This window comes from Uranotaenia lowii, chromosome 1 (genome assembly GCF_029784155.1).
Source record: "Uranotaenia lowii strain MFRU-FL chromosome 1, ASM2978415v1, whole genome shotgun sequence".
Taxonomy (NCBI): Eukaryota; Metazoa; Arthropoda; class Insecta; order Diptera; family Culicidae; genus Uranotaenia; species Uranotaenia lowii.
Window position 1 is genome coordinate 122,042,348 of NC_073691.1, and position 16,382 is coordinate 122,058,729.

General features: G+C 37.3%; 1 protein-coding gene across 1 annotated transcript in view; it reads right to left on the minus strand.

Moving 5' to 3' along the window:
* LOC129739534 (titin) overlaps positions 1-16,382 on the minus strand; it is a 513,907-nt gene that overhangs the window by 353,625 nt on the left and 143,900 nt on the right. Inside the window, exon 3 of the mRNA XM_055731016.1 lies at positions 10,478-11,402. Coding sequence (XP_055586991.1) covers positions 10,478-10,838 — 361 coding nt within the window. The 5' untranslated portion in view covers positions 10,839-11,402. The remainder of the gene's footprint in view (positions 1-10,477; positions 11,403-16,382) is intronic.

The following is a 16,382-nucleotide window of genomic DNA, read 5'->3' on the forward strand; positions in this document are numbered from 1 at the left end:
AAACGGAATCGAGAACCATTTTCGACTATACGGGATTAATGCGGGTGCGCTGAATGATTTTGGTCACGAAATAAGTACTTGATACCACAGTACTTGGTACGCATAGGAAATTCAAAGATAACTTATTCAAATAATTAAAATTACATCAAGGTTACTAAAAAGTGAATTTCGAGACCTAGTAAAATATTGTACTTTTCAATGGAGCTTGATGGATCAGATGGCTAGCAGTAGGAGAGATAAGGGCATAACGAGCTCCCGAAGCATTTTAAGCACTACTATTTTCCACGAAAGTACGAATTTTCTCAAAATAATTTTCATGAGGAACAGTTTTGTTGATCATATAGTATTAATTTTTCAGCAAAAAAGAAATCTCCTTATTATATTTACAGAAATATTTTTAAAATACCAACTAGGTTCTCAATTTATTAAAATATTATAATTTTTGAGCACCGGAAAATAAGCTCTTTTGTGCGTTAAATTATCTTGATTTTTCACTTTAAGAAATTTTTAAACTCGTTTTCACTTCAACTTGTTATCTCGGGGCGTATAAAGCACCATTGATCGGAGCACGATGAGCTTTTTCTGCAGTAGAATCTAGCAGCAAATTAAACTCGACAAAGTAAACAGAGTTATAGAGCTACAGCTTGACTTGTTTCGTCTGACGATTTGGCCTATTGGTTAGGTTCGGAGAGGTTATCAGAAGACTCGGGTTCGATTCCTGGTCAAGGTGATTTTTTTCCACTTCCAATTCACATACCAATTTTAAGGAACAGTCTTGATTTTTGTAGAAATACATTAAGTGATGGTATTCTTATCGAAAAAAGTAAACTTATGCGTGATTTATCCGTTGAAAAATTTAATTGTGGGAGAATATTTTGGTGATTTTAAATCATTGGTATTTGAACAAGCAAATTGTGGATTCTTGTTTCGCTCGCTGTATATCCACATCCTGATTCATAGAAATGTGACTCATTCAAGTCATTCTTTCTTGAATGTGTGCCATAAGGACATCGTACAATTGCTATACCCCAGAAGTCAGTACAAACGTAACGGAATGGAAAAAAAATCAGCTTCAGTGAGCCCCAGTTTACAAGCCTTAAATCCAAGAAGTCTTTCATCCGAAAAGTCCCCGCTTGAGTGCGGAAATTTATATCCTTACACACTCGCATTCAGCATATGTCGCATCTCCGCAGCTTCCTAACATTTTCTCACCAACTGTTGGCTGGTTGTGTCACATCGGAAAGTAGCGAATCTGCATAAAACCATCAACGACGTCGTCAGAAAGCTTCATCAACGACGGTGGTATCACCATCACAGTGGGAGCCCAGGAACACAAACTTCCCACTCGACCCGCTCACATACTTCGGAAAAAAGAACAAGTGTGCCTCATTTTCACTCTTTTATTTCCTCCAGACGACGAGAACGTTGTCGTTGGGATGAAAGAGTTTTAGAAAAGTTCATACATTAACCTTTACCCCCGCATCCAGTTTGTTAGAGTGATCTCGCGAAAAGTGGATAGCCTAGCCTTGCCTGGCCTATGGCGAAACTTGAAGGCTTACAGCAGATGATGGAAGCAGCAGCAGTATAGAGCCAGAGTGCCTTTTGTGTAATTATGCAAATTACCATGTCTGCCCTTGCGGACATTTTCTATCAGGATCACACCCGCTTGGCTCTTGCATCCGTGCCCATATGGCCCCAGTCGACGTCCGTCGTTGTCGTCGGGGTGTCAAAACTGGGTGGAAATTTTAGGACCATGTTCCGCCTTCGGGTGTTGCCATCATCATTTCCCATTACCCGGGTTACACCTTTCTCGCTCTATGCAGTTCTTTCGTTATGCTTTTTTTTTACTTAACCGTGCTTCTCGAAATGCAAATGGGTTCGGTGTGAGCTAGCTAGTAGGAACCTCCGACTATGAAAGTATCTCTCGACCTTCTATTACCGGCACCTTCATAAACCAGAACCACCCATACAAACACATACCCACCTACATATTTCAAAGGCCAAAACCGAGCCTTTTGGTCAAGTGTCGCCTCAGGGAAGTTTTTCGTGAAGATTGTCATTTAGTGGCTATTTAGCATATAAATAAGATTTTTCGAACTTTTTGTCAGCTAACATTGTTCGTCAAGAAGAAATTAAAACATTTGTGCTATAAATAATCTTCTGCAATGATTTTTCAACAGCTCTATGGAGAGTTGGGGAACTGATAAACGAGACTAGCGATTGCGCTTGTTTTGGCCAGCAAATCTTATTTTAAACTTTGAGCAAAAAGTACAAAAACTGGTAGTGTTCTGGTGCAAAACTGGGCATAAACGCGTACACTACAACATTATTGAATAAAACTTGAAATCAGTTTTGCTGAGAACACTGCAAAAAAAGTGTATTTTTCCAGCTTTAATAAGTTGTTTGTTCCCACGTTGTTAGGAGCGCGCACTACTTAAGTAGATATGTGAGTGCAGTTGTTTGACAATTTCTTTCTTAAGTCTTATTTCTTTCATAACTGATGTCCCACTTTCTTTAGATGAAAGTTGCATCATAAAATGGGCTATACAATGGACACATTCCACCGTGACGTGAAATAGCTTTTCCGAACTTTTCGTAGCTGTTATCATTCTAGAAATCAAACAATTTACTTGAAAATAAAAAAAAATAGTAGCAAACGGTCGCAAATTGAATTTCCTTCAATATAATTTGGATAATAAAAAGTTTAAGTTGTTTGGGTTGTGATCGATTACTTTTGTAAGGTGACTTCACGCTAGAATTGACCATTTTTTACTTCAGTTCATACCACTTCAACTTCCTGTTCTTTCTGTAGAATGATGAAGTGATATCTTGAAATAGGTTGTAGAGAAAATAATTACCCACAATTTGATGTCCGTAGCAATTCGATTGAACAACAATGCAGTGTTCCGAAAATCACTCGGAAGAAACGCTCATGATAGGTTTCTAGTTGGAAACATTCAAAGCCGATTGCTGCTGCCTGTTGTTCCCTAGAGATTCGGCTGAGCGACAATGCGAAGTCAATGTAAACAAGATTCAAAAGCGAGAGCGGATTCGCATCTAAGTCGATCGCAGATGATGTCATTCTAATTTCAAATTCCCCTTTTGCCAGAATGGCACGCAAAAGATTGCAAACAGCTGTTAATCAGCTTGAACGATGGGCTCCATCTGTTGGTTTTCAATTCTCTCCAGCTAAATCTAACCTTCTACATCTCGGACCCAACCGAAAGAAACTTGGCAAACTTCCCCCACTTACCTTAAATGACTCTAACATCCCTCTTGTTCATTCCTTACGTCTGCTGGGCATTTGGATTGACGATAAACTCAATTTCAAGTGCCACATGAACAAAATCAGAAAGAATGCAACTAACAAAATTAACATCTTACGTATACTAACTAATAAAACCAGTTTCGCCCATCGAACCTCCCTATTTCGGTTCCTTCGTGGTTGGCTTATTCCCTCCGTTTTGTATGGTATTGGATTTGTAAGCCGTGCAATGGATGAAGTAATTAGAAGACTCGAACCGATCTACACCGAATGCGTACGTATCATAAGCTCCGCCTTCTGTACAAGTCCAATTCCGTCACTAATGGCTGAAAGCGGACAACTACCGCTGAAGTTTCTCGACGGAAAGAATGTCTCTTCCAAAGCCCTAAGATCTCTTGCAAATGGTGGTTCTATAAGTTCACCAATGGTTCAAAGAACTAACTCTTTTATTCTTCAATTAACAGGTGAACCACTTCCCCTTGTTTGTCCTAGAAGCGGGCCATCTCTTAGACACTGGAATGATAGAGCCCCGAATATTGATATGTCGCTTAAACAACAGATCAAAGCTGGGGATTCGTCGCTGATCATCCTTCCTTGCTTCCGGAAATTGGTTATGGACAAGTTCCCTGAGTCTACCCAAATCTACACCGATGGCTCCAAAGCCAATAATGGCCATGTTGGTTGCGGTATCTACGATGGCCTATCAAACCGAAGTCTTCCTTTGCCAAACAGCTGTTCAGTGTTTAGTGCTGAAGCTTATGCCATGCGGGATGCCATACGAAACTCAAAACCAAATACCGTTATTTTTTCTGACTCGGCCAGCGTCCTGGCAGCATTGGACGCAGGAAACCTAAAGCATCCCTGGATTCAGAACATCTCCGAGTTAGCCTCTCAACAGAACGATATCACTCTTTGTTGGGTTCCCGGCCATTCAGGTATACCCGGCAATGAAGCCGCCGATAAACTAGCTTCTGCTGGCACCACAATGGTTCCCTCTTTAACTCCGATCCCTCAACAAGATGCTACCCGCTTTGTCAAAAGTAAGATTATGTTGGCCTGGGACACGGAATGGTCCTCAAACAATCATGCTAAACTGCGTGAAATTAAAAATACCACCGAGAGCTGGCTAGATAGACCTTGCAAAGTTGAAAGAACTGCTCTTACCAGACTCCGTATTGGGCACTCAAGGCTCACCCACGTGCATCTCATAACTAAAGATGACCCGTCTATCTGCCCCTCCTGCCTAACCCCAATTACTATTAAACATATCCTGACTTCTTGCCTCATATACCAACATCTTCGTTCTTCTTGTTCCCTCTCCCCTAGTCTTCGCCAAACACTTTCCAACTGCCCCGAAGAAGAGAAAAAATTAATTCAATTTCTTAAAAAATCAAAACTCCTCACTGAAATATGATTAAATGTTTGTTGTCCACTATCTTTCACTTTCCTTTCAACATAGATCTTGAAAAAGTACAAGATCTTCTCTTTAGCCAAATATTCACTATCCTTTCCCTTCTTACCTCTATAAAAGAAAAAAAATACATAAAAAAACAAAAAAAAAATACAAAAAATAAAAAAAATCATATACATAGTTCACAAGCCACGACGGATTAGGGATGAATCATCCTACAGGATGAAAATCCCAGAAAAAAAAACATGTGTATCAGAAGTGATTGAGACACTGACTGATACAAGATTCAATTCGAAAATCCACTCACTCACTCACTCAAGCTCAATCAATGCGGCCTTGCATCGGTTCATACTGCCTGCGTACTTTCTGGCAAAGCGGCAGATACATATGTTCATACATACTGCCTGCGTGTTTAAATGGCTATTTTGGTCCTCCCCAACAACAGCAACAACAAAGCAAGATGTATCAGGCAGACAGCATTCGATCATCGATCAGTAAACGAGTGAGTGAGTGAGTGATTGAGCAAGAAAAGTTATTGACTGAAAGAAGAAACTGAAAATCAGGTAGCTCCTCACTCAGTTGAGAATTACAACTGGAGAAGAAACGTCTCTCTTTCAAATTTTATTTCTTTGATTCTCGGAGCAGCGCTGTCGAACACAATCTTTGCCCCGCTGGAAGATAAACCAACCGACAATTTATGTTTTGCTTTCGCTGTTGAAAACGTTTCAGTGTCTCTCATGAGAATTGAGTGATTTTCGGAACACCGCAACAATGAACAAAGTTATGTCTCTTCAAAGTTGTGACGCGAATTCAGTTAAAACAGAACAGGGTAGAGTACTGAATTCACGTAACGAAGTTTCAAGCTATTCTGAACAATTCTTTAGAACCTTTTTATTTTTATTTACACTTTTTAAAGTTATTTTGACCCCCACTTGAATAGCAACATATATCATTTTTTCTGTTTCTCGCAGTTTTTATTGAAAGATTCACAAAAAACAAAACCAGACCGGAGTAACTTTGATCACTAGTTTTAACGTATTTCAACATCTTCAAAAATTATTGTTTTGATGGCAACTAGCACAAAAGGCTTAAAACATCAATAACAGTAATTTTTTGTTTTCACTCAATTGAATTTTTCTACGTTTTAATCCAAAAACAAATATACTCAAAAGATGGACATTGTTGCTGCATACATTTAGGGGCAACAGTTATAAACATTCCTCCGTATTTTTTGGCCTCAAAAACAAATGAAATTTTACCTTCTTGCAATTCCCTAGGTCCTTCCACTGTTCCTATTTTCTTTTTTTCATTCAAGCTTAGCCATTTGATAGGGTTTTTAGTCATTTGTTCCAAACAAGCTTTCTCATAGAAAATGTCTGTTTTTTTTTTTAATATTCAAAATTGATAATAGAATGACCAAAAAAATAACTCTAAAACTATACCTTCACAAGGGAAAAAAGTAAAACTTTCAGATAAATCAACCCATTTGTTTCTAAATGCTATCATTTTATCAGGAGAGGTGTTTGTTTGTGAGTCTTCGAAAAAACAGATATTTTAAAACTCTAAAACTACATTTTAAGTAACATAAAAAAATCTCCAACTACAAACCAAATTTAGCCTATTCGAAACTCATTTTAAAGGCTTTCAAACGTAGAAATCAGTTTTCATATATTTTAATTTCAGACTAAGTTAATGAAGATCATCTGCAAAAATTTCATGTTGATCAAAGTTACCCCGGTGATTAAAGTTTCCCCAGTTTACGGTACTTCACGCCTGATAGTTGGAAAAAAGTCTAGGCAGCCTGATGTTAGCCAATAATAGATCGTCGTATTTCGAATATTAATCAATAACAATCGTATAAAGGAAAAAAAATAGGTTAATATCCAAACAACCACGAAATTCACACAATATTCTAAAACCATTGTTGTTGGTTTTGTTTAAGAACTTAATTTTAATCTTTTGAATTCGTTGACAAAAATAGGAGGTTGTTATGGGTACCTTCAGGAGTTTTTAAGCCCTTTTCAAGGGCCTTTAAGAGCACATTACTTGCCCTAACTGTTTTACCCTCATCCGATCTTGAGTGTCATTCGGGCACTCTTGGAAGTTTGGTGGTTTGTAACTTTATTCAGGCGCTTTCAAATAAACAAATGTTCTTCTAGGACCCTCAATGCATTTATGAAATCTTTAATTTTGCATCATTGATTTGTTATGGAAGCTCCTTGAAGGCTCGGAAAAAAAACTCCCTTCTCGGGTTTTGAGTATCAATTTAACATTCTTCACTTACAATCGGAATATCTCTCTTGTTTCTCAACCGCTTTGTCCAATATTTATAGTTTAAGAAACCTTTTAATGTAACTTAAAAATATTTTTCAGAAAATATTCATCTTCAACAATTCAGTTTTTAGATATTCGAACTAGGATTGGTCGATCTTGGATCGATCCTTGCGAGATCGATCTTTTGAATTCAAATATCCGAGTTTTTTTATCGATTCTTTGGCCTTGGAATAATCGATTAAATCGGTTTATTTTCGATCCGATCTTTCTATCTTTTGAAGCTTTCATTTTTTTTATTCCTCAGTTCTTGAGATTCAACTTCGTGCAGAATTTTGATACCTGAACATTTATAAAATACTCAAGTAATCGAAAGTTCCATAGAACGGTCACTTGAAAGCTTATTCAGCTTTTAAGTTTCAATATTCTGTAGCATTGTATCGTCACCTGTATAGCTATTTGAAGCCTTAGAGCGTGTATTTTGAATGCCTCTGATGAGAAAATTGGTGAGGATTTCAATCACTGCTGATTATTGAAAATTTACACAGAACTCATAGAATTTGTGCATTCTGCACATACTGTTGAAATTAAGAATCTTATATATAAAAATGAAAGCGTTTTCTTTGTAACACAATCACGTATATACGGACAGTCGAAAAGAAGTGAAATTTGGGATCCAAGGGTTTTTTCGGGCCAGAGATGGTTTGTATAATTGTTTGGCTCCCATACAAAATCATATTTTCTTGCTATTACATGCTTAAAAATGGAGGCGTTTTCTTTGTAACACTATTACGTATAAACGGACGGTCGGAATGAAGTGAAATTTCGTATACGAGGGTTTTTCGGGCCAGAAATGGTTTGTATAATAGTTTCGAGAATCTCTCTTCCATACAAAATCAACTTGAAATGGGACACAACTCGTAAAGCTTTGAGGCGATTGTCATGAAAACTAATTCACGAGAACGAAGAAGTTATAGATGTGTAGATGGAGTAAAACATTTTCTAACGATTTATTAAGTAAAAGGTAAAACGAAAAAAAGAAATAAAAAACCTAAAAAAAAATAGTTCAGTGTTTCAGGTTTCCAAAAACCTTTCACGATTATTTTTACAAAACTTCCTAGAAAAATTTCGTTTTGAACGCATAAATAAAACGTTTTTACAATTTGTTTTTTTTTTGTTTGATTTGGAAAATAAAGTGAACAAATCAGAGCTTTTTCAATAAAACCGGGCAACCCGACCGGACTTTTCCCAAATTTTGTAATAAATATTTGGGCAAACCCGGATAAAACCAGGCAATTTGGCAAGCTTAATATACACTCAACCAAAGTCACGAAAAGTTTAACATTCTAATGTTGAATTTGAAAACATATTTTTTATTGCTTATACATTTGATGTTGAAGTGTAAGAGCTTTCCTATCGTTTTTAACTATTTACTTCAGCATAAAGCAGCTCTCATGCAGCACTCCTTACAGAAATTTTAAAGATCGATCTTGCAAAGATTATAACCTCATAAATATTTTCAAAAGGTAAATAAATATGATTTGTTTTAAATGAAATCCTAACATGGCTTGCATTAAGGTGAAAATAAAAGCAGCAATAATTTAAAATTCAACTTAAAATATAAAGTCGAGATGAATGCTCGGGATTCGATGATTTCAATAAAACAAATATAAACGCTTGAGTCATCAATTTTCTTTTATTTATCTCGAGCAAACTGAAGTTGCTTTCCCACAAAATCCATTTTTAAGATTAAGCTATCTTTGGATGACATTTTTCTTCTATCTGAATATTGTTTAAGATAATTCGGTACGAAAAATTGTTGAAAAATTATGTAACCCAGGAAACGAATTTAATCGCTTTCTTCTACTGAATGAGCGCTTAAAAGCAATTTGTAGCAACTTTTAAGCAAGTGATAAACAAGATGATTTATAGTTTTCAATATTTTTTAAAGTTATTTTGTACCTGAAAATCTGTATCTGCCAATACTTTAAACCAAAAATTTATTTAATTAACAATCTTTGCAGATGCTTCAAATTATTTACAGATATTAAACTAGATTTCGACAAATTAAAATGAAATTCATTAGCAATTTCGTTGAATTTTGCACAACATATGTACATCTAAAGGGTTGTTCTGACCATATAGAGTTCGTTGGTTAGAAAGTCTTAGCAATTCCTGCGACCGGGTTGTTCTTAAAGGAGCATTAAACGGCAGGAGCGACAGCAATTCCGTACAATCCTCGTTATTCTGAATGATGTCGAAAATGAAGAGCCGTTCTAGGAAAACGCACCTTGATGCCAGCGTAGGTGGATTTAGTAGTAAGCATCTTTGTTCGTCAGGCGGACGGAACAATTGAAATAACAAAAAGTCAAAAATGTGTATTTTTTTCAACTGTATTATTGGATTTAGAAAATAAAACAAGATTTCAAATCTGTCTACTTGGACAATCGAGGAGGGGGGTAGGGAGTGGTTGGGAAGAGTGTCAAAAATTTCACTTTTTGTCCACGTGGTATCTGAACGGCTCTATGTTATTAACTCGTGTACGTATCATATGCTTCTTTTATGAGTTTCAAAAATTCTAAAAAAGGCTAAAAAATGTACTGACATATTTAATCAAGCACCCGCCAATTTCATCGATAGAAAACCTGAAGTCCATAACAAAAATATGCTCCAATGCATGTGGCCATAGTTTTGTTTTGGTTCTTCACATGAAAAAGATTTTTTTCAATAATTAGCAATGAGTCACTCAAATGCAACCAATAAGCACATAATAGCTTGTGCATGCTGGCATGCTGGCTAGCAATATAGCTCAGTTGGCAAGTCAGGTGCCTCCTGAGTCCTGAGTCCTGAGCCGATGTCGGCGCAATTGTACAGAATTAGTTTTTCAATAATTTTTCGCCATCTGTAACGTTGTTGAAACGACTTTAATCGAGACAAAGACATTTTTTCGTTATCTGTAAAGTTTTCTTATGCTCAATGAAAAGTTGTGCAAAATATTCTATAAATTGTTTATAAGGAATATACTAAATCGTTAGCGAGTCAGGTTTAAGAAACTATTCGATCATACACAACTCTGTTTTATTTCCTCATCTGAAATTGCTTTAATATGATTAAACTAGTTATGAATCACAGTTTAGGGTCCACTTATAAACTTTGCACGTTATTTGGTTATCAGCTTTTGTCTTAAGTTTTACCCATTTTTTTTAAAAACAAAATGACTAGTACCAAAATTATGCTGTGTATAATGTTCGATTTTCGTTCTCTCATAACACAATTTTGCTTGTAATGCTGGCTTTAAAAATAGGTCAACTTGTGCATTTCGTTCAAATAAATTTATTTTCATGAAAATTTGTGTTACGATCAAACGCAAGACTTTCTTGAACATTTTTACTTCATGTAAGCTGCCAATGTTTGGACATCGTACATGCACCGAAATATTTCATTGAGTTTTACTGCTGCCATGTAAGAAAGTCGCATTTCTTGCATAGCAACTCGGTGAGGGTGTAGCTATTCGAATAGAGTGAACTTACTCGGCCTGTCCAGTTCGTTGATCAGATCTTCCGTGTCGGCATAGCTTGCCTCGCTCGGGGCAGGAAACAACATCACCAAGGCAACCGCAGCCAACAACACTGTCGCTGTTCGTTTTACCATTTTGTGAATGCCCCAGCTCAAGGTATGCTTCGTTTTATTTAACCTCCCTACTTTATCATTGCCGATGGAACGAGCTGAACAATTTCCTTTTCTTCTGCCTCTTCTTCTGCCACTAGTATTGCTGTTTCTGTCACCGGCCATTATCGAACATACTTCACCGGAAGGTGCCCTCACGACCTGGTGCACCTGGATCCGCGTTGTTACCCGACGACCTTCGCCACGTTGCCGGTGAAATGTCATCACGTGTTTCCTTGATTTGCTACCAAACACCCACTCACTACCTGAAGTTGATTACTGGAATCAGATCAATCACGAACGGAGCAGAACCATCTTTTCACATTTTCGCACTGCCACAGTCTTTGATGGATACCCTTTATTTCTACCAGCAGCGCACGTGTTTTTTTTCACTACCACAACGCCAACAAATGCGCGCTTCAAAAAATTTATAGCTTCATTTTCCCTAATCCACTTTGCGGTGTTGGGCGTCTTGAACTAGGCGCAATATAGTGCCAGAACGTGTCACGAGATTCCCATCAAGTTTGCATTCCCTCTTCACGAACGAAGCTCGCGAATCATGTCTCCCTTTCTTCGGGGAGCAAGCGAAACAGGACAGGAATGGCACGAAGAAAACACAAACACGCGAATATTCGTCACACTGTGATTTTCAGTAGCACTTCACGTAAAGTGTCAACGTCTGACACATTGTTTTCTCCGTGGCACGATGGGATGTCTCCTCACATGGCGTTTGGTGGGTGTGTTTTTTTTCTGTCCTTCTTTCGGTGTTTTCCGTTTGATTAAGGCTCTCTGTAACGAGAAAATGGAGATGGAAAAAATACTCAGTTATTACCAGGCGACAGTTTTCACTTCATCATACATTCGCTGGCTATACAAGAATCTGGTATGAATATTTGCATGAAATACCGCTTTAGTGGATTGACAGGATTCTTGTTACTCCAGGGGAATGAACCGTGAATAACATATGAGATGCATCATGCATCTGCAAGTTCGTTCGGTCGATTTTGATGAAGTTACAAAATACACAGTTAAAGGGGATAAACGAGAATCCTTGAATTAAATCCAAATAAATGGGAAAACACAAAAACTATCAGGATAATCAGAATGAATTTTAATGCCATCACCTGAACTTACTTAACGTGAATTCATCACACCGAAAGATAGGCAGGCAATTTTGTGTTGAACTGGTGCGTGACAATCGTCATAATTAGCGCATCGAAGCGTTTTCCATCGTAATTAACGCATTGGTGTTATTTATTGGTGTTTTTATAAGGTAATGTAAAAAAAGAGACATATTTGAAATTTTAAGTATGGAAGTGAAATGAATTTTTAAATTAAGAGAATCTATGGACGATTGATTGAAACGATTTGTATTATGTTGGTAGATCGTTAAAAAACATCAATCTGGCTCTCTACACAATTCATAACTACACTTTTTGAAGTTTGAAAGAAATATTTCTCTAAACCTTTTAATGACCAGAACTATTTCCAGCGTTTGTAAGGAGGAGAGATTTTTTAAGGTTTTAAGTTTGTATGACTTCACGGACTCAAAATAAATAAATAAATAAAAGAGAGAAAGGGAAGAAAGTTTGGATCCAGAGCAATGTGTTCGAATTCTGAAAACGGTGGAATTTGAATTTTAAAATAAGTTTTAGAGTCCTACAATTTTGGTCGCTACTAAGACCCATGGTCATTTAAGGGTAATACCTGCTGAAGAGCTTCAATAGAAATAATGTGTTTTACTTCAGAATCTGTTTAAAATTATATGTGGATTGTGCACATATTACCACAACTAAGTTTTTAACACATTAAATTTTGAATACACACTCTTTTAAACATCTTTAACTTGGACAAACAACTGTCACTTTTCAGTTTTTTGCTATGCCTGCTTCATATTTTCGCTTATAAATATATAGCAGACGCGGGGGTGAGAATAACTTTATCAGTTTCGCCAAAATCAAATTTAGAAGGAATTTTCACGAGTAAAGTTACTTCTACGGGCGCAATCAAGTACAAAAACACTCGCTTGAGTCACGGTCAGGATCCAAGTGGAAGAGATGAGTCCCTGGGTCCTCAGTAAGGTCGGAAGTTTTGGAAAATTTGGTTTTTTTAAAGGAATTCCGATAATCCCCAAAGGCGGTTATCGATCTTTCGAGCGTCGGCTTTCGACCCAGACACGCTCTCGGCACGAGTTGGTAGCATCCCTTTCCTTCACAAATAAAATCAATCTACCCTCTCATTTCGATCCGCCCTTGGATCCAACATTTACGAGGTCAAACTCTGAAGGCTCCGCTATATCAAGAACGCCTGAATAGTCCCGATTGAGTTCGACTTCCATTGAAGACATTGAAATTTAGACATTGTGGCACCAATTCATATCAACAAAATACTACGCACATGGTACTTTTGAGAACAAAACAAATTTGACTCAAAAACATCAGTGCGTATTATAATTTTTCTGTGGTAAACATTCTTGTTGTTTATACTAATTAAGGATCAATAATCATCAAACCCGTGAGTAAACAAACAAATGCTGCTTTCAAGTTTCATAACTTTGAAAATCTTTCTAGAGCATCGGGAGAACACACTAACATTGACCGACGAGTGTCGGAAGTGTGAATTTTAATGTTTTTAATTATGTAATAATGCATGCATGGAAATAAACAAACAAACATACATAGTAATTTTACTTTTTAAATGCTCCTCCTTATCTTTATCATAACACATACTAGTTAACCATGAAACATATCAATTTTACTAGGCACGAAGTTAAACAATGCTTCATTTTATTGACAACTAGCTGACCCGGTGTGCTTTGCTACACCTTCCAGAAGTTACTGAAATTTGTGGTATGTACTTCGTTATTAACTTTTCATTTATTTGCTCAAAATTTTAAAATTCAATTTCAAAATCATTAAATTGTTTTTTTTAAATTGCTGTATTTTATTTTGAAATGTTTATTAATTTTATTTTAAAACCGTTTTTTAATCCTTTTCATGACTCTGAATTACTTTGATTCATAAGTTTATAGCTTATGCCAAAATATTTTTGTTGTATATGAATTCTTTGTTGTCCCTTTTTAATGTGCAAAAGGTTTCAAACTATCATAGATACCTGTTTTGTAAAAAAAACAACGTCAAGGTGCACTTATTTTACCTATTCGTTCTCGAATTATTATACAAATTGTGAGAGTTACCACCTCCCCCTTTCCTTCATCCCTAATGGAATGAAGGAGGGTCTTATAAATCCGAAAAACACTTCTTGTATACAAATACAATCCCATATCATTTTCGATAAGTTCTCGAGTTCAACCAAAAAATGGGTGACCCTCTCCCTACTTTTTATCTCCTCTTTGGCAAAAGAAGGGTGTCTCAAACCATCGAAGAAACATTTTCCGCACACAAATATGCTCCCATACAAATTTGATTCCATTTTTTCGATTAGTTATCGAAATATTAAAAATAAAGTGTATGAGTGACCCTCTTCCCACTTTTTGTCGATCCACTGAATGGAGGGAAGATTTGCTTAACCACGGGAAAAACATTTCTTGTGCTCGAATACTCGCTTATGCCAAATTTGGTTTCGTTTGCTCTATTAGTTGTCGAGTTATTATATACAATTTTTATCGGAGCCCCTCTTCCTACGTAACCCCTATCTGGAAGGAGGGGATCAAGATTAAACATGAAGTGTATTAAAATTTACTCTCATGCCCAATTCTGTTCCATTTGCTCGATGGTATGATTGTTCCCATGTCATATTTCGTTCCATTTGTCATGTTGTTTATGCAAAACAATCGTACATGAGCTCTCGTCTTTCCTTATTGTATCCCCAATTGAAGGAGAAAGAAGTCTGAAATAAGCAAATATCCATTTTACGTATCCATATGCTTTCCTATGCCAAAATTATTTCCATTTGCTCTATTAGTTTTCTAATAATGCGAAAATTTGTAAAGGAGCCCCCCTTTCTCCTTCCAAATTTCGTTCCATTTGCTAGGTAATTTCCCGAGTGATGTAAAATATTGTAAGGAAGCACCCTCCTCCCTTAAGATTTTCCGGCTGGATATCATAGAATCATTTCTGTTAATCAAATACCCTTCAATGCCAATGGTTTAATTGGCTGGATTAGTTTTCCAGTAATTCTAAAAATTGTAAAAGAGCCCCCTCCCCACTTTCTATCTCCACACTGGAAGGAGGGAGGGGTACCAAATATTCATAGAACTATTTATCGTTCCCAAATACCCTTCCTAGCCAAATTTGGTTTCATTTGTTCGAATAGTTTTCAAGTTATGTAATACAAAATGGGCTAATGACCCCTCCCCTCCTTCCCGAATTTCCACTGGAAGGATGGAGGGGTTTGAAATAATCATAGAACAATTTCTCGTATTCCACTTCCCTTCCATGCCAAATTTGGTTCCATTTGCTTGATTAGTTCTCCACATATGTAAAAAATTGTAAGGTAGGGCCCCTCCCCCCTTCCTATCTCCCCACTGGAAGGAGGAAGGGGTACTAAACCATCATAGAAATATTCCTCATACCGAAATACACTCCCATGCCAAATTTGGTTCCATTTGCATTATCAGTTCTTGAGTTATGATGACTTGTTGCTTTTATTTATATGACCCCCTCCCCCCTTTCAGGAATAGGGAGGGGTCCCAAACTACTATAGGAACCTTCCCCGGCCTCCCATACCCCCATCTGCCAAGTTTCACGCAAATCGGTGCAGTAGTTTTCGAGTTTATAGGGAACAGACAGACAGACAGACAGACAGACAGACAGACAGACAGACAGACAGACAGACAGACAGACAGACAGAAATTCATTTTTATATATATAGATTTTACTAAAACGCAGTCGAATTTACTATGCGCAGCCAAATTCAGCACATGGTAGAATAGCTATGCGAGAGGTATTATAAACAACAAAACATATTTGACTAAAAAATATGGTTGCCTGTTTCTTGATCTGCCAAGAGTGAACCAGCGCTTTGTTTACGTTTGAAACATTCGTTTCTCCCAAAATGTCGCGAATTTAAAAAAAAAGTTCAAATTCGTGTGTTCGACACTTGGATGCGAGAGAAGGGCATCTCGATGAATGAAGTGGCGAAACGTTTCGGCATTCATCCGGCGAGCGTAAAATACATCATCCACAAGTTCGGGGAACACTATACATTCGATGATTTGTCAGGAAGAGGCAGAAAACCAGGACCATCTGACCCAAATCTGGACCGTAAGCAGAAAGTGTCCAAACAAACGGCTGAACAAAAATCACGAGCCAAAACCAGAGCCCGGAAGCTGTACCATCGGATTGTGCAGAAGCCAGTTGCGTGCATTCTCATGGACGATGAAACTTATGTAAAAGAGGATTCCAGTACTCTTCCGGGACCACAATTCTACACTGCAGCTATTGGGAAGGATGTGAGTGACCACGAGAAGTCGATTGTGATGGGAAAATTTGGCCAGAAAGTGATTAAGTGGCAGGCAATCTGCTCCTGCGGATTGAAGTCGGCGAGTTTCTTTACAAAAGGAACAATAAATGCCGATATCTACCAAAAGGAGTGTTTGCAGAAAAGGTTACTGTCACTATATACTCCACCAATGTTCTGGCAGGATTAAACGTCAGCCCTCTACGCTAAATCCACTCTTAGATGGTTTGAAGATAACGATGTAGATTTCGTTGAGAAAGATATTAACCCACCAAACTTCCCCCAGCTTCGCCCCATAGAACGATATTGGAAGAACGATATATTCAAGAAGGATGGTAAGGCCAACAG